We start from the raw sequence: 22,029 nt of genomic DNA, 5'->3' as shown, positions 1-22,029 counted from the left end.
TAACCCAATTGAGACAGTTCAAAACTTGAGGACCGAACTGAGATTTTCACATAAACATAAGGACATAGAGAGGGATTAAGCCTAAAATAAAAAAAATCATCTCAGCATCAATTAACGCCGTTTGAGACAACTTAACGGTTAGGGTAAAATGTGTGCATTTTTACAAAAATTATGACTTAATTGAGACAATTCAAAACTTGAGGACCAAACTGAGATTTGCACACAAATACAATGACCAATAAAGATATTAAGCCAATAGAGGATGATCTTATAACTTTTTTAACATGATGACCAAGTTGAGACTGAATATATATCATCAATACCAACAAAAGTTATATTTTATCACGCAAATAATTATTTGCATTATTTTTTTTTCTACTTTACATTGAAAAAAGATACATTACAAACTAAAATTACAATTTAACGTATTTCTTTGCATAAGATATGACACTACTCCTAAAAATCTACTCCTAAAAATGTAATCAAATAATTTCAAATATCACCAAGTATTGTTTAGTATAAAACATGTGAAATATTATCGAATTAAATATATGCTCCAAACAAATAGTAACTTAATTATTAAATCAATTGATGATATTTCGAGCATTAAACCTTTTTTTTTGTGTTAGGGTCAAACGTAGGGCTATGTATTATTATAATGGAACCAAGGATTTGCAAAAGTACTTTCAAATAACAAGTATAGGACAATGAATAAAACTAAAAAGAAAAAGAAAGAAGAAAAAAAAATAACGAGATAATATTTTAACACCATCTACGTATCATTTTGTGATTGATTCATAGTGATTTTTATAATTATTATTATTATTAATTATAAAATAATTTTGAATTAACACATATTAAGATGTTGTTAAAAAAATATTATCAAATTTCATTATAAAAACAAATCAACTTTAGAAGCACTCAAATGTGATTAAAAAATAAAAAATTGATAGAGTGAATAGAGAAAGAAAAGATATATAAATAGATTATTAAAAAGAAGTCAAGACTTAAATTAAGCGATTCTGAAAGGTGGGTGATGTCAAGTGATGTAAAACTCCAGCTATCATCCAACATTTTTTTATTTTTTTTATATATATTTATGAACCATAACTTTCATCTTAATATAAAACCAAACAATTTAACATCACAGGTGCTACTCATGTAACCACTCAGAAAGATATATAAATATAATTAAACAATGCTATGTCCAAATTGTCAATGATGCCAATTATTTCTAGATTTCTATTTTTATATAAACCTCTGCATTTTTCTGTACTTGAAAAAGAATTTACTGTCCAAAACAAAATTCCTTTTAAAAAAATTCTGAAGATTTAATATATACTTTTTTAATTATTATTGTTCTGAAATTGATTTATTTTTTTGGAAATGAATCAACTTAATAACCTTTATTAAATTCATGATATTCGATTGTTACATTCGTCTTCAAGAAAGTTTATAAAAGGAGTGAGATCAAATTAAAAACACTCAAAATAATGTCACAAAAGGAAAAAATTTGTCATAATAATTAGAAAAGGAATATTAAATTCTTATAAAAGTTAAGAATATATGTTTAATTCTCTCATCTGGAAAACATGAGGCGGAGATAATTTTGTTTTTCTTTTTTTATAAATGAAAATTTTCAATTAAATTTAAAATGTAAAAAATATAATTTATCTCTTAGTAATTAAAAAAAATACTAAATACTTTGTAAAAATTAATAATAATAATAATAATAATAATAATAAATATAAGGTGGTATGCTTATGCCCACGACACACATCACGAGTGCGTTATGCTGACGTTGGTGGAATAAGAAAGCAAAAGAACCTTGAGCTGAAGCAAAGTGTTCCTTATTCTATTCGATGTGGGTCTTCATTGGCAGCCAACACTATACGTTTTGAGGTTTGACTTTCCTAATAGTGAAACTCTGCCTCTGTATCTACCTCTCACGCCACACCCCCCACTTTCCTATATATACCTTAAACAATCTTTGTCTTGCTCCTCACATTTCCATCATTCAACAACTTTTTCTTCTCTTTTCCACAAAATGCCGAACCAAGATATTAGCAGTTACCTTAAAGAACCTCGTCTTGTGGCCAGAAAGTTCTTGGCCAGACCTCAACATGAGGGTGTTGGGGCAGTTGTTAGAAGAAGCATAGGGAGGTAAGAGACAAGGATATCGCAGCTGTTCTTTAGCCATTCTGCATACATGAGATTTTGTTTAACTGAAACTAATTTTGATGATAACGTTGAGATGTGTAGATAAACTTTAAATGTATATTGCATTGCAAGTTTTTAAAAGTTGAGCTTTTTGAATTGATTGGTTATTTGGGGTATGTTCAGATTTGAGCTCAAGAACTTTGATCCTTTCCTTGTCTTGGATGAATTCTCAGGTGGGCATCTCTGTAATTTTCTGTTTTTTAACTTCAATACTGAAAAAATACATCAGGGTCAATCTTGTTTTGTTTTTTCTAAGAATGTGAAATTCTGAAATATTGCAGTCACGGCTCCTGCTGGGTTTCCTGATCATCCACACAGAGGTTTGTCAATGAGATTTTATATGTCATTGATGTAATTTTCTTCAGTGATATAATTTGTTAATCTTATGACTCCTTGTTCCTTGTGTTGTCTTTTCACTTTTCTTTTGACAGGATTTGAGACAGTCACATACATGTTGCAGGTAGAGCAAATTTTTACTGTTTCAGTTCGTTGCCTGTTCCTCCTTTGCTCATTGATCATGAAACAGTTTTCCAACATTGGAGAAACCTTGTGTTAAGTTGTTTTACTTTTTGTTAATCCGTGTTACAAAGTCAAAACCACATAATATAAAGGTCATTTTGCAAATCAACATAGTTGAAAAACCAAAAATTAGAAGTAAACTAAATAGCAGTACTAGTTCGCTTTATCTATATCAGCTCATAGTTTTAGTTGAGCAAAGTATCAGCTGAAAATGGTGACAATCTGTGTGCTGGTGGTGTGGCAACATGTTAGTCACAAATTAACGATTCGTTACCAATTGAGTCATTTTGATTAGTGCCACAGAAACCAAACCATTAAAGATGATGTCCTTATTACCATAGTAGTTGGTTATGACTTAATAGCACAAAGACAAAAGTGACCCCACATGTTGCTGTCTGGTTTATTTTTCTAGAATGCCAACTACCATGTTGAGTGCAATGTAATGTACCCAAAGTTGTGTATTGATGACACGTGCTTGTGCTGATGTACTAACCTCACCTGAATGCAACTTTTCTGCACAATTCAGGGAGCCATAACACATGAAGATTTTGAAGGACGAAAGGGAACAATTGAAGCTGGTGACTTGCAGTGGATGACTGCAGGAAGAGGGATAGTTCACTCAGAAATGCCTGCAGCTCAAGGAACTCAAAAGGGTCTTCAGCTGTGGATCAATCTCTCTTCAAAACATAAAATGTAGGTGCAAAATCCTTCTAAACCAATCAAAGAGTCACTTTTGAATATATATATCTTAATTAATTACTTATCGCCCTTTTAAAAGGTCAGAACTAGTAAACAACTTAATTAAGTACTGATTGAACTTGCAGAAAGTCATTAGTCCTTTTTATAATTGAGTTTTGGATAAGCATCAACTGTACATGTTTATCGACAAAATCATGTCAAATGAATTTAAAAATGCAAAAACTACTTTTTTTCTATTTCAGGTCATCTTTCTTGAAATCAATAGAAAACCAGAAGTGTACTAAATGATTTATCTTTACTTAGTGTTCAAAATTTTAATGTAAAAACCTCCAAGTAAGAGTAACCACTAACCAGGATTTGTTTCTTAATGAGATACTGAAATCACAACGTTAGCCTTATTTTGATGACGTACCTTTTGCGTCAGTGAAGATCATCATCATTGATTTGGGGTATAGTTTTTTGGATAATGCTCTTCACCAAATATCAGTGAGACAAAAAGGAACAGCACTCTTCACAAGGAAACAGTGAAATCTTTTTAAACTTTCTGCATTAAGATATGGCTTCCTCACTTTCACATGTGACTTTTTTTTCTCATGATTTGCCATCATATACCATTTCCTAGAAGTGCTTTTCAATTGAGCATTTGAGGAAGCAAGTGTGGAAAATGGCCTGAAATGGCCAGCATAAAAAAAGTGCCTCTCACCACCCCATATTTCCCATGGTGATGATGGAAGTTCCAATGATAAAAAGGGCAGCCATAACATGTTGTAAATGCCAGTTTCAAATTACTTTGTCTGGTTCTGAATGACCCACTATAAAAGAATTCAACTTTTTCATCTTGGAAGTACTGTTTGTGATCCTTTAAGAAAAACAATCATTGTCTACCTTAAAGTTTACGTTATATTGGTAAAGTTGTTTCTTAGTTAAGACTCTAATGCTTTGGTCTGATATGTGTTTGTACTGTTATCTTAGGATTGAGCCAAGGTACCAAGAAATGCTGAGCAAGGACATAGCAGAAACTATGATAGATGGAATCAAAGTCAGAGTGATAGCAGGAGAAGCTTTTGGAATAAAGTCTCCAATCTACACAAGAACACCAACCATGTACTTGGATTTTTCCCTCAAACCTGGTGCTCACTTGCAGCAACTTATACCAAAATCTTGGAATGCTTTTGTGTATATATTGGAAGGAGAGGGAGTTTTTGGGAACCAAAAGTCTCAACCTGTGACTTCTCATCATATACTTCTTCTTGGTTCTGGGGATGGCCTTGAAGCATGGAACAAATCTTCAAAGGTTCTTAGGTTCATTTTGGTTGGAGGGGAACCCTTGGGGGAACCTGTGGTGCAATTTGGACCTTTTGTGATGAACACTCAAGAAGAGATTGACCAAACAATTGATGATTTTGAGAATTATACCAATGGATTTGAGAAAGCAAGACACTGGAGATCTGAAACTTCACTTAGCCTTGATTATTGATTTTGTATTAGGTCACATTTGTTGGTTGATTTGGGAAAAATGAGAACAAAAATAAGTTCTGATGTAAAATGGAATGTATCAATTAGGTCAAGAGTTTCTATCCTTTTTAACTTTATATTATGTTTATACTATGCTGTTTGAAGGCTTAAATTAAAATCCACATGTAGTAGGTAAAAAAGAACAGTGAAATTATAGTTAATTACCCTTTTGATTTTTAATTTTTTGGTTTTAGATTTTCTTTCTTATGTGAATCAACTATTGTGTTCATAAGTAACCTTTTTATTCTTATATAAAATGTTTCAGAAAATATAAGGAAAATTGCAAATTACCTGAATATCTCCACAGGTTTTATAACGTTGATGGACATTACCCTTTTAATTTGAAAAAATGATTTGAGATGATTGATTTCAACGTGATTAATCCATTAAGAAGCTAACAGAAGCTTGTGTTGTGGAATTAATTTGATGACTGCCATAGTAATATAAAATGTATTCAGATGTCTTGATGTTTATCAATATGCTTAAAATTTGAAAGTGAAAACGACATTACATTAAAATAAGTTGTAGTAGTAAGTTTGAATAAATGTGGTCAATTATCCTAAATCGACGTTTGTGTTTGCATCATGCATGCATACCAAAAAAACAAAGACTTTTGTCATAATTTGAATATTAGTATATTACTATTCACCAGCAGCAGCTTTTTTGTGTGTATTTTTGGATTGATTTATTTTATTCCGGTTCACTTAAATAAAATTTTAAGGGTTGCAAAATTTTCTTCAGTATATTTTAATATATTTTTTCTCATTGTATTTTTTGTGATCCAATTTGATTTAATCTAATTAGATTGCGTTAGATTTCATTTATAATTAAATCAAATCTTATTTAATTCAAACTAACTTACTCTCATACGAATTATTTGTGTTATTAATATTTTGTTATGTTTTTATAGGTTTTGAATTAGTTTAGACAATTTTTTTAAAATTTATTTATTTTGTTGACTTGAAGTCATGAATTATTTTTTATAAAAATTGTTATTTTTAAGTATATTCATCATCTTCACTCAATCTAATCCAAATTAAAAGGATTGGATTTGATTCAATCTAACAAAAAAGTACAAAAAATTCAACCGGATATTTTCCAGTGGATTAAATAATGAAATTTGACTAAATTCTGTCGAACTCAACCCGCGGAATACTCCTAATTTTTAATATTTATGAGAAATCAATATGAAATAATCTTTGCCATCCTAGTATAGGTTTTTCATTATTATCATTATATTGCGTATTAAAATATCATGCATTGTTTAGCATTTTATCACCTATTTCTCATCAATAAAAAACTAAATAATTTATTTTTATTTATATTAATTATAAAATAATTTATACCTGCATGTAGTGAAATTCGACGTGTAGTGTTTAAATAATAATAATGATAGTTAGTGTCACCCAATGTTTTTAACGTAAATTTTATTTTATAAAAATTCTTGAGCAATTGTGAAGAGAGTAATAATATTGAATATCTATATACACTATGTTTCAGTAAATATGCAAATTATACGAAATAAACAAACAATTTATTCACAATAACAAAAATAATATAAAATATATAATAGTTAAGGCTCTACTCTTCAATAATATGTTATTTACTTCAAATGTTTATTTGCTTATGTGCGTTTGATTTAATGAGTTGATAAATATTACAAAACAAAATTCGTTCAAAATTAGTTTTGCCAACGCTTGTTGAACTCACAAGACTAAGAGTGAAAGCAAGAAAAGTTGACATTGGTCTCCTTCAGCTACAACACGTTTATGTGATTTTTTTTCTCCATCAATGTTTCAATATAGATATAGTTGGAAAGCTCACTGCATTTTCTTGTGTCATACATTAGCCTTAGACAACTTAATACTAACTCTAATGGGACAAAATATCAACCAGCCGCTAATAAATTGATTAAAAGTTGATAATTATATTACGCGGTCTATGGAATTGACTAACAAAAGTAGGTTTACAACTATTACCAGAATGAAGATAGAATTTCATTCAATTTTACAACTCCTTTATCTGCAAACATACAATACTGCCGAAATTACTGACCTAATGATTTTTAGATGGCATACCATATATAGAAATAGAGAAAATTAGAAGCAAAAGCTTTGACAAATTGATACCGTGTTTTCAAGCCTGGAAAAGTAAGCAACTTCATGTTCATTCAGTTTCGGAAGTTCCATGGCAGCACATAACTAAACAGGGGAGAAAGGGCTCATGTAACACAGGTACAATATCCTCATCGAGTGCATTAATCAAACTCACCCTTAAGCTTTTGTTGTTTCAAATACTTTTTCAACTTCTACAACGGTGTTTCGAGCATCGTCAATTTCAGGACCTGTCTTCTCATCAGAGTCCTCCAACTCATTCTGAAAGTGGGAAATAAAATAAAAGAAAATTCCAACGTAATAAAAAGTTACCATCAAATTCGACAAACACTTAAATTAAACATATCAAGTTGATTTTTAAAATCAGAGAAGCCCCCTGGGACAAAAAGCAAAAAGTTTTGAGCATAAATAAAAATAAATCGGTTTGTTTTTCAAATATACACAAGTGGGTTGATAAAAACAACAAAAATACTTGCAGAAACTATTTCTAAAAATACAAAATACAAAATAATTTAACACGGTATGGAAGTCTTTTTAGTTGCAATTTCTTCTTATTTCAAATAAAGATCGGACAAGTCAATAATTCTTTAACTTCCTCCTAAGGATTAAATGAGATAAAGAGGAAGTTGATGGAATTCATTGAGAAAGTGTGGACTAGTTCAAGAGAGACACGTTGACCCGGACGAGAAGAAAACGCACATTTCAATTGAACATTGAACTAGCAAGACCTGGAATGATAAGTAAGATAGGTATATTCCTATCCCAATCGATTTGGTCACAGTACATACATTACTAACAGGCACCATCTTCCATCAGACCAATCAATAGTGAAAACTACTATGTTAGCAGAGTGATTTCATGATAGAGCCAAGGCATCAAATGCTGAGAATGTCAAGGTTACCAAAAATATGAATGACAGCAGAAACTGAGAGATACAGCAAGCATAGAAACAAGAAATAAAAAGTACCAATATTGTTTTCAAGTCTGTCAGAGAGGCATCAAGGCGCTTGCGGCAGTCTGGAATCATCATCCTAGACTCAGCCAACACATTTTCCTGTTCATATCCAAATTAGTTCAACAAAAGATACAATCAATTCTACAATCTTGGTTTTAGCTGAGAAAAGTAAACAACAAATACGTATAATTAGTTTCTAAAATTAAAGAATGAAAATGCAGAGGCAGATTGTTTAGGATATACCTGCTGCTTGAGATCATGAGGGTCAGCTCCCTTTTCCTTCATGTCAGCAGTTTTCGCAGCTTCTCTCTCAACCTCCTTCTCATAAGAATGCAACTCCTTCACTAATCGCTTGCAAGTGCTTGTCTTGATCTTCAGACTTTTCAAAGTAGCCATTGATTAATCCCTACATAAACCCAAGAAAAAACCAATATAGAAAGAAAAGTCTCATCAAATTTTGCTTCCAAATAAAAAATCATAAAAGTTCGCAATGTAATCTCATCGCGATGTTTCCCGTCCAGCATTAACCGCTTTCTGAACGCTTAAAATGTCAATCGAAATTCCGAATCCAAAAGAAAAATGAAAGATTATCAGAGAGTAAAACATAAAAAAAAAGCACCAGAAATTCGCTCCAAATTATTATTGTGACTGAAGAATTCAATTAAGGATAAGAAAAATGGAGCGATGATGTTCAATTTACCTTCTGTTTGAGTGATCTTGCTCACTATGTTGTCCCTGTTAGCAGTGCCCTAGCGCAGATGCACGGTGAAGGAGGCCGAGATTGAAAAGGACCTTTCCTTTCCTCGCTCTAAAACGCATCGTTTACTTTTACTTCCTGCACTCCCATAATTTTTAAAGTGCACTCCATATTTTTAAAACGACTATTTTATCCTTCATAAAAGTTACTTCAGGATTATCTGTTCTAGAAATTTTAGAAACAAGTTTCTTTGAATTTCCAAAACATGATTTCTTTTCTAAAATAAGACTTCTATAACATTTTCTAGAACCAGTGAAACGCATTTTAAAATAAAATTTTCATAATAAAATTTGTAGAACAAGCTTTATAAAACAAATATATTACCTTTTAGAACGAATCTTCCAGAACAAATTTTGTGAAACATATTTTTTCCTTAGAACGAACATATATTTTTCCCTAGAACGAGCACTCTCTCTTCTTTTGCAATGGAGAATGACACAACGGAGACAATGAACACAGTAACTGCAACAGCGTTAGCAGCAGCAATGGCATGGTGCAATGAGGGGGAGTTTTAGTCATTTTCTCTTAATATGGGAGTGCCGTTAGTAATATTCGAGGTGCAGGAAGAACAAACCTTCATCTTTTCACGGCTTTTTTTTTAAGCTCTTCCTTCGCATGGAAGCCCAAACCCATGTGTCGAAGTCCAATTCTCACCATTTATGATAAATTAGCTCAAATGCTTATTTAACTGCAGCGTAGCTATACCGTAATTTCTGTTGAAAGTACATGTTAAGAGTTAAATTGTCTAAATTTAAGCGCATGAACAGGTTAAATTCGTACCAAGTTTGATATTATGTGATGTCGGCAATATAAATGTATAATTCAAGTCAAGACAGTGCTGGATACCCAGGAAGAAAACCCAGTGCTTGAATGCTCTTTAGAATTATAACAAAGATGGGAAAGATAATTTTCTAATTAAAAACGGTAAATCCGTGAATTGCATGGGTTACAAGAAACTTAACGCGATGTAGGTATAGGAATGGGATCTAATAACTAAGTAATAAAGTTTAATCAGTTAGGCGGAATTGCAAAATTGAATAGTTTGGTTGTCAAACAAAAATCGCTTCCAAATAATACTTTACTAGATGGTACCCGTGTTTGGGATTGTAAGTGGATGTATCAAACTATATCATCATACGATAGGCCATCCAAGTTAAACAAACCATATGGGAGGTCAGTAACATGTAAACAATCCATGTCGTCCTTAGACAATTTGTAGTCATCCGTAAGTTAAAAAAAAAAAAAATGTTGATGAAGGCTACAACGAACCTAAAAAATAAAAGAGAAAGGGTGACAACTTATCTACATGATACCAGACCACCATGAAACTCGATTTCTTATTGAGATGTTGGGTAAGATCCCTTGCTGCGCTGCTTCAGAGACTCGGAGAAAAAAGAGAAGGCTTCTTTTAGTTCTTCTGGAAGAGGGAGTTGAAGGGAGAGTGCCAGGGGAGGACGAGCATTGTATTGCACAGATCCTTTTTTCAAGGACATAGGAACTGCAAGTGCTGGTTGCTGCTTGTTTAGCCCTTCCATAATAAAAGAAAATGCCCCAAAGGTAAGACAGCTCTGCAAAAGAGCTTGTGGAGCACCTGCAAAACCATAGATGATAAGTCCTAATAACAAAATACAAAACAAGTTCAAAAAATTAAATTTACAAGTTATTAAAATTAGCAATGATTGGAAGGCATTCTACGTCAGCAATTTTTTTCCAATCCTCCTTTTAAGGTTATGGTATGCAGACAGAGGAATCCAGAGTAATACTTCTCAAAAAATTGCCACATTCACTGACTATAGAAAAAATTACCTTAGATTTAAGATCACGTGATCATGATATCAAGAATGACTAGAAAACTTATTCAGAGTAGCCACATTAGCAAGGCCTTTATCCCTTTTTCATACAAGTTTCAAAAGAAAGCTCAAATTTGTTAATTTATTAGTATAAAATAAACAAAAGATACCTGGAAAACTTAGAGCAAGACCAGTGCAACAACCAGCCACCCCCGCATTAATGACTGCAGATACAAAAGAGTTCATATTAGCAGTGCAAGATCACTAAAAAGCAAAAGTGCCATTTTGAAGTTAAATTTTCATACCATCATCCTTTCCTCTAAGTCTTTTCAAGATGCAAACAACCAAACTATGAACTCCAGACAAAACTGCAAATGTCTAGTAACAAAGAAAAAAAAATTAATTACAAGCTAAATTAAAACAAACAACAAAATAAAATATAACCAAGTAGCGAACTAAAACAAGAAAGGAAAAGAGCACCGAGATGCCAATGCACCTTTGCATAAGACCCCGCTTCTACAAAGGAGCCTTTAAAACCTTTCTTCTTAAATAATCCAGCACCTGAAACAGGCCACATCAAGAATCTCTAATCAAATTTCAGAAAAATCAACTCACAACTAGGTCATCAAAAGTCATAGTTCCATGATTTTTTTTCCCTATATACGAGGTTCTTTTAGGATAAAAACACATTCAAAATACTCGTGCCGGTTTTTTTTTTTTTTCACTCAAACCTACATTACATAGAAAACTAAACTAATCAGTTCAAAAACCTAAACATACTTGAATTTAACCTAACACCAGACACCTGCTCCAATAAACCGAGTAAAAAACACATTCACTCCTTCAGAGTTCCAATAAACTAAGCGTCAATCGTCCAGTCACTACAAATCATAGCTAAAACGAACCAATCGACAATAAAAAAAAGCCAGTCAACACAACGAAGAAGAATTCAATTACTATATCCGCAACACACACATACACTATCAACAGAAACCACGAATCTTCGATTAAAAGGTGAGCAAAGAAATCAGGCTTAATAAACGGAAATTAGTTGATAAAACGGCGGCGTGATGCGATAATACGAATAAATGAGAAGAGGAGGACCGTATCCAAAGACAGAGCCCATGAGAGCGCCACCGGCTGAGTCGGTTGCGAAGCGAAGGAGGCAAACGGCAGGAGCGGCGGGGACCAGAGCGTTGGGAGGACTAGGATTGGCTAGAGAATCAGAATCTTGAGGCTGAATAGTAGCGTCAGAATCTGGCGTCGCCATAGATGAAGAAGTTAAACCTCTCTTCTTCCTTCGTTTTACTCTTCAGGTTCTTCTCTTCTCAATTCTGTTGTAGGTGACTGCGAGACTGTGATGTTATCCCTTTCTAGCGCTCTGCACGACGTCGTTTCTAACCTCCCAATGCTCTTAAAAGTAAACCCTGTGCAATTTAGTTAATCCAAAAAAAAATACTGCATAACTAGAAATAAATAATAAAATATTTGAACTTGTTTTCACCTTTTTCAATTATTTACTTTATGGTAAAAAAATTCTTTTGAAAAATGTAAACAACACGCGATGTTTTACAATTGATTTCAATTTATGGATTTGAGCATTGGTCATTTAATCATGATCTAGTTACAAGATAATTATTCCATATTTTTTTTTTCATAGGAGAAATCTACACAAATCTTAACTTAATGATGACGAACTGGTTCAAAAATAATTATACATTTCTTTTGTTGTATTTAACTCTTTCAGCATGTCTTCGGCTATTTTTATAGAAAAGATAAACTATTTGCAAAATAATCAGTGTGTTTGAAATAACGGTTGAGATTTTCTAATAATAATAAGCAAATCATTTTAAAATATTTTTAAATGTACTAAAAATTATTCAAATGGTTGAAAACAAATTTGTCAAAGTATGTCCAGAATTGAAAGCATGACAAGATCACCGTCATCGACCTATTATTTTAAAATATTTAGATATTAAACTGTTAATTTATATGTATCCCTTTGCTGATCATAGAAGACGTGAAAAAATTTTATATGTTTAATCATATAATTAGTTTCTAATTCTGATTTTTTTTTTCAAATAAGATTTTATTTTTTTGACAAATGAGTCTTTAGTTTTGAAAAATTAAAGTAATTAGGTTTTTATTGTGAGTTATGTACTAAAATGATAAGGTGGTAGTATCAGGTGAGAATGATTGTGTGAATTGAATCGAGTTAAGTTGAACAAAATCAAGTCAAATCGAATTAAGCCGAACGAACTGAATCGAGTCAAGTCAAATCAAATGCAAATTAAATCGAATCGATCCAAACTAAGCCAAGCTAAACCAAGTGACCCGAACCAAGTTGAACTGAACCAAGTCGAGTCGAACCAACCTGAGCCGAATCGAACCAAACCGAATCAAGTAGAGTCAAACCGAACCGAACTAAGCCAAACCGAATCGAGTCAAGCTGAAAAGAATCGAGCTAAACCGAATTGAACCAAGTCAGACCGAACAAAACTAAACCAAACCGCACCAAAATGACCCAAATCGAACCGAACCAACCGGAACCGAATCCAACCCAACCCAACTAAGTGAAGCTGAATGGAACCCATAGATAGATTTGAAATTGATAAATAAACATACTGAATTATTTTTTAGGATAACTTCAAATATCATATTTTATAGGGTTAAAAATGTTTTTAGTCCCTATACTTTGGGACGATTTTGGTTTTAGTTCATTTTCAAACTATGGTACAATTTAGTCCTTCAACTTTAGAAAACTCTGATTTTAGTCTTTTTTACCAATTTTTTTTAACTTTATTTGTTGTTTCAAACATGTTTCATTATAGCATTTGGATTGTTTACACTGTTTGACACATTTTTACTTCAATGTTAACTAAGAAACGTACTTGAAACAACAAATAAAATTAAAAAGAAATTGTAAAAAAGACTAAAACCAGAGTTTTCTAAAGTTGAAGGACTAAATTGTATCATAGTTTGAAAATGGACTAAAACCAAAATCGTCCCAAAATATATGGACTAAAAATATATTTAACCCTATTTTATATCTAAGAATTAATTATTTCATATATAAAACTAATTAGCATTAATGTATAGGGTTAATTAAACTATATTTTTTTCAAACTAGTATGGTGTAAGTTTAAATTAATGTCTCGATAAATGGTTGAGACAATAGTTAACGTTTTCACGTGTTAGATGTCCTTTCATGCTTACAAGTTGTGCCTGTATTTTAGACATTATTTCCATTCCCCAAATAATTCAAACATATCATTAAACCATTCAAATGTTGCTACTCACCCCTACTGTCAGTACAAGCAGACAAAAGAACTGGAATTCCACACAGCTTAAAAAAAGAATGAATTTTAAAACAATACAAGAAATATAAGAATAAACTTATTGATCCAAGAAGGATCTGATGCCAGACAAAGCAAGTCATCAATTGTGAATCCAAGAAATGTGGAATTAATAATGCTGTTGATAGATTGCTCCAAACTCTACTCTCCATGCCTGATCCTCACGGGAAGTTGCATTGTCTTGAACCACATCAGAATCCTCTCTAAATAGTGGCTGCAGTGCGGACTCTGGTAATTTGCTCTCTGCAAGGTACTGCTTCATGGTAATCATCTCCATCTTATGTTTTCTTTTCAGCTTGTCCATTTGCTTTTTTAGCTTTTCATTATCTTGTTGCACCTTTGTTGAATTCTCCTGTAAGAAATGCAAAAATCAAGAAAAAAAATAGAAATACCCAAAATATAGAGTCCTTTCTTTTCCCAGAGCATTTTTTGATGCATTTTAAAAGAATTGATGATGAGATTTTTACCTCTGCAATAGAAGCTGCATGCTCAGCTTCCCTTAGTCTGACAAGTAGTTCACCAGCAGCATGAACAGCTTCTGCAGTTTCTTTAAGTTGAATCTTGAGATTCATGTTCTCCTTTTTTAAGAATTTTGCTTCCCTTTCTCTCTCCACCCTCAATGCTGAAAGCTCAGCAGCAAGAGATTTGGCAAAGCGAGCATGACCCTTCTTTCCAGCCTTGGCCGCTGCTCTCTTCACCTCTGCTATGCCTTCCATTATAGCATTGTGCTTTGCAACTAAATCGTTATATTTTTCTTGCAGGTCTGCATAGTGTTCCACCATTCTGGCATGTCCAAGAACTGCTCTTTTTAGTGCATCGTCTAACTCTTCAGTGCACTTTTTCTCTAAACTCAGTTCCATCTCCACTCTCTCCGCCCGCTGACGGTTAGATTCGAGATCAACTCTTAGTTCATCAGTCAAACAAATCCACTCACTTTCCATTTCTGTCCATCTCTGTCTCTCTTTCTCAAGCTCATCTCCGTTATTATCTTGAGAAAATACAGCACTTTTTCGCTGTTGAATGGATCTTGACATTAAAGATAATGACGATCTTAGTTTGTCGGTGGACTTTCTTACAGTTACATCGCTACATATTTGCAGCTTGCTTCTTAGATTTTGAATCTCCTTGAGAAGTTCTTCTTTCTCAGCTGCATCAAAAGAGCCGTCTCCATTAGTTACTACTTCCTGTACTTCCTTTACTTCCTTAATTTCACATTTTTCCTCCACAATATCTGGTAAACATTTGTCTAATGAAGTGCCTCTTGGAAGCTGCAAACAACATAAGAGGTTGAGCACAAGCGTGAGATATAAAACCTTCAAACGGATAGAACTATATATTGTAAATTACAAAACCAACAACTGACCCTGTCTTCATCATTCAACAAGTTACTATCTTCATGTCTAGTCTGTTTGTTTCTCTCAGGATCATATACAATGATGGAAGATTGTAGTTCTTTTTCTCCTTTCAATTTCTCCACCTAGGCAAACCAAAACTAAATTGTCAGTGCTGTAAATTCACACTGCATACAATAATTCATGAATGAAATTGCTCTTTATACCAATTGATTTAGTTCTTCTATTTTAGCAGCTTGCTCCTTGCAAACATTCTCTAGCTCCTTTTCTCTTGTGATCGCTTTTTCCATTATACTCTGGGAATCCTTGAAGCAAAAACAACAACAATAAGATAAATGAGTTTGACAAGATAACTACTAATCGAAAAACTTTCTGGGAATTTTTTACAACACATACTTCTGAAACTTTATCTGTCAGTCCATCTGGATTTTCTGCTTCAGTTTCAATCCTTGATTTTACGTTTCCTTGGACCTCAGTAGTATCCTGATTGCATATTCTCTTACGGCAAGGTTCACAAAGCAAGGTAGCAGTACTTTCGTCGACAGAATATTTCTTCTGTTGCGTTACTTGATCTCCAGAATCGTCCTTGTCTATTTCTGAACAAGGTCTCAAGGTTAAGTGATCAAAAGAGAAGGAAGCTGAAGATTTGTTCAATGTTGAGTTTCGCTGATGATAATCAATTATCTGCAATCCCCTTTGAAGGCTTGCGGCCAAGGATTCTGTAGGACCTGGAAAAACCTTGCTTGATCGTAGCGACAATCGCATCTTCTCACCCTCTTTACTCGAACTAAAATTCTCCTCTGCCACATTGTTCCAACTTCCCAGACAACTTGATGTATAAGCCACACTTTTCCTCTGGACATTTTTTATTTTTGGAGACTCGGACAACGGTGGTTCCTCAAGTATTGGAGATCGACCACATGAGCTAACTGAAATGCTATCTCTGAATGTAGATTTAATTGACCTTGAGGCATTAGCTGTACTTGCAAAGTCATCAGCTGAAGTATACAAGACGGTAGTTGATCCCTCACTTTCCTCGGGACAAGGCTTACACAGTGTGTCTTCAAAACATCCTTCCTCCTCTATTTCAATTTCATCACCACCGGTCATATCTGCATCACAAATTTCTGCAACAGAATAAAATTGGACACTATCTTCACCGACAGATATGTTTGTAGGATTCCCTTCACATGAATGATACAATTCATCAATCTGCTGGCGTAACTGCCTTATGTCTTCCTCGTCCACATTCACCTCTTCATCAGTGTCTTTGTCAATACAAGGTAGGAGTATAGAGCGGTTTAAGCTGACACGCAGCTGATTGAGACTGTCCCGTACATTACGTCCTTGGAAGTATCCATTTTTAATCCCATCGGAGCAACGAACCTCAGCCTTTGCTCTAATAAGTTCTTCCTGTAATCAAACATGAGTAATTCTTGGATGTTATATCTGCAACAATCCCTGTTAAAAAACTATTCAAATAAAGTCTCGGGGGAAAACAATACCTTCAGTTGCCGGATTTGATCACTTAAATCATTAACATCATCCTCCTTTATCTCATTGATAACAGGTTCATTTCTAATGGTTCTTACTCGCTGTCCAAACCTTAGTGTGCGCAAAGTTTCGCCAGTATTCCTACAATCAACAGATACAATGGTTACCACTAGAAACAAATACAATATGTCAGGCATCCAAGTGATTAAGTAATGCTCCTTGGTCCAAGTAAATTACTTGTTATCGGGGGAGATGGAACATATTAACGAGAGTTTGGCATTTCCACCAAGTGATTCTTGCAGTAAACGTGTTAAACAGGAATTCCTGTTTGAAATTTCTTCTGCTTTTCCGGAGAGTGTTTCTTTAGTCAGGACATCCACTAAATGCCTACAGTAGTGAAATAAAATAGAGGTTAACTTCACCCATTAAATAAAAAAAAGACCAAACTATAAACACTAGCTGCCATCCAATGCACTTTGGACTCAGAATAAACAGTTAAAATCACAAATAAAAAAAAAAAAAACTAAATATCATCAGAAAAGGAAATTAAGAGAAACCTTGTATGTGTGGCTGGACAGTTTAAATATATTTTGGGATAACTGAAAAACTAGCTACCCAAACTGCAGAGTATATGAACCAAATGTAATATAGTCATGGCATGGAAGCTTACCCGAGCTGAGATAAGGACTTCTTTACATTTTTGCTTTCCTTTAGACATTGCTTGCCTGCATCCTCAATTTTGTTTCTATCCTGTCCAGCAAGATCAATAAGGCTAATTCTGCTAGATTTTGAACTACTGAAACCCTTTGATGATATTCCCTGCAACACCAATCAAAGAAAGAAAACCAAAAGCAGCAATTAAATAAGAGTGGAAGTATCAATATGCATCTGTCTCAATGTTACATAAAAAAAAAAAAAAAATAATCTTAACTATCTGCAGCTAAGCATGTTAAATACAATTATAGTGGTAGTACCTTACACCAAGATTCAATGACAAACGTGAAAATGATATGTGACCTAGAGCTCTTGGAATTTAAGCTTGTTGCTCCAACTTTTCTGCTTGAAAGTCCCTGAAGCATATAATGACCAAATTAGTTAGCTGATAAAGTACATAAAGCATGTAGACATCTAATCTTCAGCAGTATATTTGCTTTGCTACTACCTTAATCAGAATTTGTGTCACATCATCATAGCTAGTAACATATTCCTCAGTCAGATTCTCTATATACAACGCATTTTTGTTATCGTCTTTCATCTGCAATAATTTGGACCAGACATAAGAACATGCAGTAATGAAAAACAAATGAATTAGTAAATAATGTTTAATGAGATGATATTGTTGTAATACAAAAGGATGACATATGCATGCCTCAAGGTTGCGCTGGGTTGGATCAAGTAAGTCCCCAATTTGTTCATTGTATATCTGTTTCAAACAACGGAATAAAAATAAGATCAGTATCATATAAGCAATGGAGCCAAAATGAGAAGTTTTATAAAAAAAATTACCTCAAGAAAAGAACATCGACATTGATAATTGAATTGTTTCCCATCAGACGCCTGCTGCTCCTAAAATAGTAATTGAAAATGAAAAATAGTTAATACTCAAAACATTACAGAAAATGTAGATTTAGTGGTTTAAGCAGGAAGTTAAACCTACTCTGTCAAGCTCAGAAAACAACATTTGGAAGATCCGAGGAACAATTCCCTTGTGACTTTGAGGCGAAGGCTCCTCAAACATGGCACTTGGGGGACCCCACATCGTATAAGTCTTTCCACTTCCAGACTAACAAAGGATTAAAGGAAAATTAGAAAAAAAAAATGCTCGACACTTGATAGTCAATCAAGAATACCGTTATATATAGCAAACATGAAGTCGTACCTGGCCATATGACAGAATTGAAGTGTTGTAACCATCCAAAGCATTTTTAACCAATGGGACACCCACTGACTGAAAAATATCTTCCTGAGCAAACAAAAGCAAATATAAATCACAAAAAAAATAATTCCTAGCAGTTTCCCTCATAAAGCAAGTCATTATAAATAGTAACTAAGTGCCTTAAACCTGTAAGAAAAAAATACAGAAGTATAAATCACAAATCGTTTTACCTGATTGGTGTTCGAATCAAAAACTGAATCAAAGGTAAATTGCCTATCTCCGACACACAAGGTGTCAGAAGAAACCTTCTTAACAGTTCGATCTCCCTCTATTCCATTGTTGTTGGTAGGTCTGATTCGAACTACAACCTGTGTCAAAATTCAATTATAAGCAAACAAAAATGCAGAAATTTTGCACTTACCCATCTTCAGACTCAGACATTACAACTTCAACATTTAAAAACTAAGCTAAAAATAAAAAGAATAAAAAAAATTGTACTTACCTTCACTGGGGGATCTAATTCAAAGGGGGGTTTCGATTGGTGGAGGTTGTTCTGAGAAGTTGAGTTTTTTGAGAGTGATTGGTTGATTGTAGAAGGCAACGATTGGTCATGGTTGTACAAGATGTTGGGATCGGTGGGGGGAGTGTTCTCTGCATCTGAATTTGGGATTTTAGAGATTGAAGTGGGTTTGTGCTTGGAAGAGAATGATCTGGGAAGAAAGTTTCTGAGAGATGTGGATGAAATGGTACCAGAAAAGCGAGTCTCTGATGTTTGTGCATTACTGAATTGCCTCATGGTTAAGGCTTTGCAGAGCAGGTAGAGATAAACTAGTAATGGATCTATACACAACAGAAAGAGAATGAAAGAGAGAAAAACAGAGAAAGAATAAGAATTTGGATTCAAACGTTCACAAGAGTGAAGACAGGGATAAGAGAAACAAGTTTTTGAATCCAGTTATGTTTAGATGACCGTTGCAAAAGAATAACTACGACTGGAATGACCAAATCACCCTTCATATTTTCTGAAGACAGACAAACACTAAAATTTAAATTACGAGCCACTCAATTATCCATGCCAATTTCTTTTTCTTCTCCTCTGCTATTGGCAAAACATCTCGATTATACAATTTAAGCATTAATCAAATATATATATATATATAGAGAATAAAAAATAAAAAAATTATTTAATCTTACTTTTAATTTTTTAATTTTATTTTAACTTGACTGTTAAAATTAATTACACTTAATTCTTTCTCCAAAATCATTAATATTTTTTCTACAAATTTGTAATCTCCACTCTTCATTACTATGTATAATAATTATTTATTAAGAAAAAAAGTAGTAAATTTATTTTTTTTTAATCGGTGCGGCACTTCACGAATGTGAAAAAACTTTATTTATTTTATTAAAATTATTAATTTTTAGGATATTTATTATGTTTTAATTATAATAATCTAAAATCTATTTTATTAATAATGTAAATTGTGAAGGATATGTTACGAAGATATTTCATGATGAGAAATTTGCACCACACAATACTTATTTTTAAAAAATATCTTACTTTATTCAATACAATACATAAATTTTAATTAAATAAAGTTACATTATAATTATCTTAAAATTTAGTTATAATTAGATAATATTATATACAATAATTAATATAGAATTTTAATATAATATTATTAGCTTATTAAAATTATTAATGTTTATGATATTTATTTATATTTACTAAAAAATAATAAATAATTCTAAACAAAAATAATGACTAATTTATATATAATTTTTAAATTAAAAATTATCGATATTTAATATACTTTTTAATATATATGAAGAATTGCAATTAGATTGTGAATTAATTTATAAATTGATTACTAACATTAAAGAAATTAATTTTAAATTCGTCTCTAGTTTCTTTAGTAGCAAAAATCTAAGTAGCTAATTTTTAATAATAATTTAGAGACCAATTCACAATATAATTATATTTTTTTATTAACAATAGAGATTATCTTTTATATTAATAATATTTGGTTTAAGAATTGATATCTAAATTGGTCATTAATAACTAATTATTTTTTCTAAATTTTATTACTATTTAGAAATTTTATAATAAAGATTTTAATTAGTTTTTTAATAATTCAATATTTTAATTATTTAAAAATATTAATTAATTTTAAATAAATAATAAAATATATATTTATATAAATTTTTAGTTTAATTATATTTTTCTAATTATATTAAGTTATAAATAAAATATTTACATCATTTTAAACTTCAAATTTTAAAATATTAAATTTGTAGATTTTTTTTTCTGTGTTGGGTTAATTCAGCAAATGCACCGAATCGTTTCAAGTAATATAAAACAATAAGACCAAGTACCATTTTCTTAAGAGACTCTTAATACTAGATAATTGTACGATTAACAACTCATTTAGACTTAACGACATCGTATAAATTTACAAACAAGTGCAAAGAAGATAAATTTACAAATAATTACAAGATAAATTTTGATAGTAAAGGCACTTAAGAATGGATAAAGGTAAGAAATGATATGGATCAACTATGCTAAGGTCAAGTTTCATCACTTTCACTCTCGTGCATACAAAGTTTCATCTCCTCTCCTTATTTACTAATGTCAACTCACGAAATTACTCTGGTCTTAATTTCTTAGGTGAAAGAGCCTAGACTCTCCTTATCAACTACCAATCTCGTGATCAATTAATAAGCAAAATTAGCATTAAAAACTAGGATCTTAAGAAAACCAACGAGTTATGTTCCATCCCTAGAATCCATGTCCTCATCAAAACTCTAATTTCAATTATAGGTCACAAAATATGTTCTCATACCACAAAAAGTCATGAACATCTCATTACATGTAAACATTGAGATTGGAAACAAGAAACTAGCAATTGATGGAAAATGCATATATGTAATTGAATCAATCAACAATTACACAAGAATTCAGTAGTTACATCTATTATAAACAAGATGAATTTGGTTCCATTTTAATGAGGAACCTTAAGCTTACAAACATGGATGATGAAAGAAGAAGGAGACCCAAGGAGGAGAAAAGGATGTTCCCATATGCCCTAAGTAGCCTTCATGAGCTCCTGTAGTGAAGTTGTGCCTTCACACCTTCGTCCCTAAGTTTTGGCAGCGTTTACTCTTCCAATTTTTATTCTTGAGCCTTTTAATGAGTGCCCTAGAAAAATTCAACTTACTTGGACGAATTTCTTCACTCGCTTGGGCGAAAAGTCAACGCATGAACAATGTCGATCAATGTGTGAACAGTCCCAGATGAATAATGAACAATGAATAGTGAACAATGTCATTTCAATAACTTCGTTTGCTCATTGTGTTTGCAATACTAAACATGACTCTTGTG

The 22,029-nt window shown here is 32.4% G+C and overlaps 4 protein-coding genes across 5 annotated transcripts; 1 reads left to right on the top strand and 3 right to left on the bottom strand.

The window, feature by feature from the left end:
- The first annotated feature begins 1,930 nt into the window (after positions 1–1,930).
- Positions 1,931–5,133, top strand: LOC106763937 (pirin-like protein). The gene is made up of 6 exons (XM_014648115.2): positions 1,931–2,163; positions 2,344–2,393; positions 2,502–2,540; positions 2,652–2,680; positions 3,266–3,432; positions 4,411–5,133. Exons 1-6 carry the CDS (start codon positions 2,048–2,050, stop codon positions 4,913–4,915), a joined length of 906 nt encoding a protein of 301 aa, XP_014503601.1. The 5' UTR covers positions 1,931–2,047; the 3' UTR covers positions 4,916–5,133.
- Positions 5,134–6,843: 1,710 nt separating this feature from the next.
- On the bottom strand, positions 6,844–8,857 carry LOC106764060 (tubulin-folding cofactor A). Its single transcript, XM_014648271.2, has 4 exons — positions 8,723–8,857; positions 8,266–8,428; positions 8,035–8,121; positions 6,844–7,328 (listed from the first exon to the last, which is right to left on the bottom strand). The coding sequence occupies exons 2-4, from the start codon at positions 8,416–8,418 to the stop codon at positions 7,227–7,229; spliced, it is 342 nt and encodes a 113-aa protein (XP_014503757.1). The 5' UTR covers positions 8,419–8,428; positions 8,723–8,857; the 3' UTR covers positions 6,844–7,226.
- Positions 8,858–9,841: 984 nt separating this feature from the next.
- Positions 9,842–11,935, bottom strand: LOC106763930 (mitochondrial import inner membrane translocase subunit TIM22-2). The gene is made up of 5 exons (XM_014648109.2): positions 11,674–11,935; positions 11,066–11,130; positions 10,875–10,947; positions 10,740–10,793; positions 9,842–10,370 (listed from the first exon to the last, which is right to left on the bottom strand). The coding sequence occupies exons 1-5, from the start codon at positions 11,837–11,839 to the stop codon at positions 10,117–10,119; spliced, it is 612 nt and encodes a 203-aa protein (XP_014503595.1). The 5' UTR covers positions 11,840–11,935; the 3' UTR covers positions 9,842–10,116.
- Positions 11,936–13,826: 1,891 nt separating this feature from the next.
- On the bottom strand, positions 13,827–19,654 carry LOC106765130 (kinesin-like protein KIN-12F). 2 transcript variants are annotated; one of them, XM_022781807.1, is made up of 16 exons: positions 19,150–19,654; positions 18,878–19,015; positions 18,651–18,734; positions 18,429–18,554; positions 18,278–18,337; positions 18,141–18,194; positions 17,934–18,026; positions 17,746–17,841; positions 17,442–17,590; positions 17,009–17,158; positions 16,783–16,912; positions 15,674–16,690; positions 15,484–15,573; positions 15,289–15,402; positions 14,393–15,193; positions 13,827–14,277 (listed from the first exon to the last, which is right to left on the bottom strand). In XM_022781807.1, the coding sequence occupies exons 1-16, from the start codon at positions 19,441–19,443 to the stop codon at positions 14,035–14,037; spliced, it is 3,639 nt and encodes a 1,212-aa protein (XP_022637528.1). In that variant the 5' UTR covers positions 19,444–19,654; the 3' UTR covers positions 13,827–14,034. The 2 variants fall into 2 exon arrangements, with proteins under 2 accessions (XP_022637528.1, XP_014505122.1); XM_014649636.2 differs by having other exon boundaries at positions 15,484–15,582; positions 19,150–19,653.
- Positions 19,655–22,029: the final 2,375 nt, after the last annotated feature.

This window comes from Vigna radiata, chromosome 6 (genome assembly GCF_000741045.1).
Source record: "Vigna radiata var. radiata cultivar VC1973A chromosome 6, Vradiata_ver6, whole genome shotgun sequence".
Taxonomy (NCBI): domain Eukaryota; kingdom Viridiplantae; phylum Streptophyta; class Magnoliopsida; order Fabales; family Fabaceae; genus Vigna; species Vigna radiata.
This window is presented reverse-complemented; position numbering and strand designations above follow the sequence as displayed.

Excerpts from the sequence above, each read along its gene's own strand:
- LOC106764060 (XM_014648271.2), bottom strand. The coding sequence starts at position 8,418 with ATGGCTACTTTGAAAAGTCTGAAGATCAAGACAAGCACTTGCAAGCGA. Across the intron at positions 8,122-8,265 it reads CTCATGATCTCAAGCAGCAG|GAAAATGTGTTGGCTGAGTC; the intron begins GTATATCCTAAA and ends GGATATGAACAG. Across the intron at positions 7,329-8,034 it reads CAGACTTGAAAACAATATTG|AATGAGTTGGAGGACTCTGA; the intron begins GTACTTTTTATT and ends TCCCACTTTCAG.
- LOC106765130 (XM_014649636.2), bottom strand. The coding sequence starts at position 19,443 with ATGAGGCAATTCAGTAATGCACAAACATCAGAGACTCGCTTTTCTGGT. Across the intron at positions 18,338-18,428 it reads TGTTTTCTGAGCTTGACAGA|GAGCAGCAGGCGTCTGATGG; the intron begins GTAGGTTTAACT and ends TTACTATTTTAG. Across the intron at positions 18,195-18,277 it reads GTCGATGTTCTTTTCTTGAG|ATATACAATGAACAAATTGG; the intron begins GTAATTTTTTTT and ends TGTTTGAAACAG.
- LOC106763937 (XM_014648115.2), top strand. The coding sequence starts at position 2,048 with ATGCCGAACCAAGATATTAGCAGTTACCTTAAAGAACCTCGTCTTGTG. Across the intron at positions 2,394-2,501 it reads TGTCTTGGATGAATTCTCAG|TCACGGCTCCTGCTGGGTTT; the intron begins GTGGGCATCTCT and ends GAAATATTGCAG. Across the intron at positions 2,541-2,651 it reads TCCTGATCATCCACACAGAG|GATTTGAGACAGTCACATAC; the intron begins GTTTGTCAATGA and ends TTCTTTTGACAG.
- LOC106763930 (XM_014648109.2), bottom strand. The coding sequence starts at position 11,839 with ATGGCGACGCCAGATTCTGACGCTACTATTCAGCCTCAAGATTCTGAT. Across the intron at positions 10,948-11,065 it reads AAGCGGGGTCTTATGCAAAG|ACATTTGCAGTTTTGTCTGG; the intron begins GTGCATTGGCAT and ends CTTTGTTACTAG. Across the intron at positions 10,794-10,874 it reads ACTTAGAGGAAAGGATGATG|TCATTAATGCGGGGGTGGCT; the intron begins GTATGAAAATTT and ends TTGTATCTGCAG.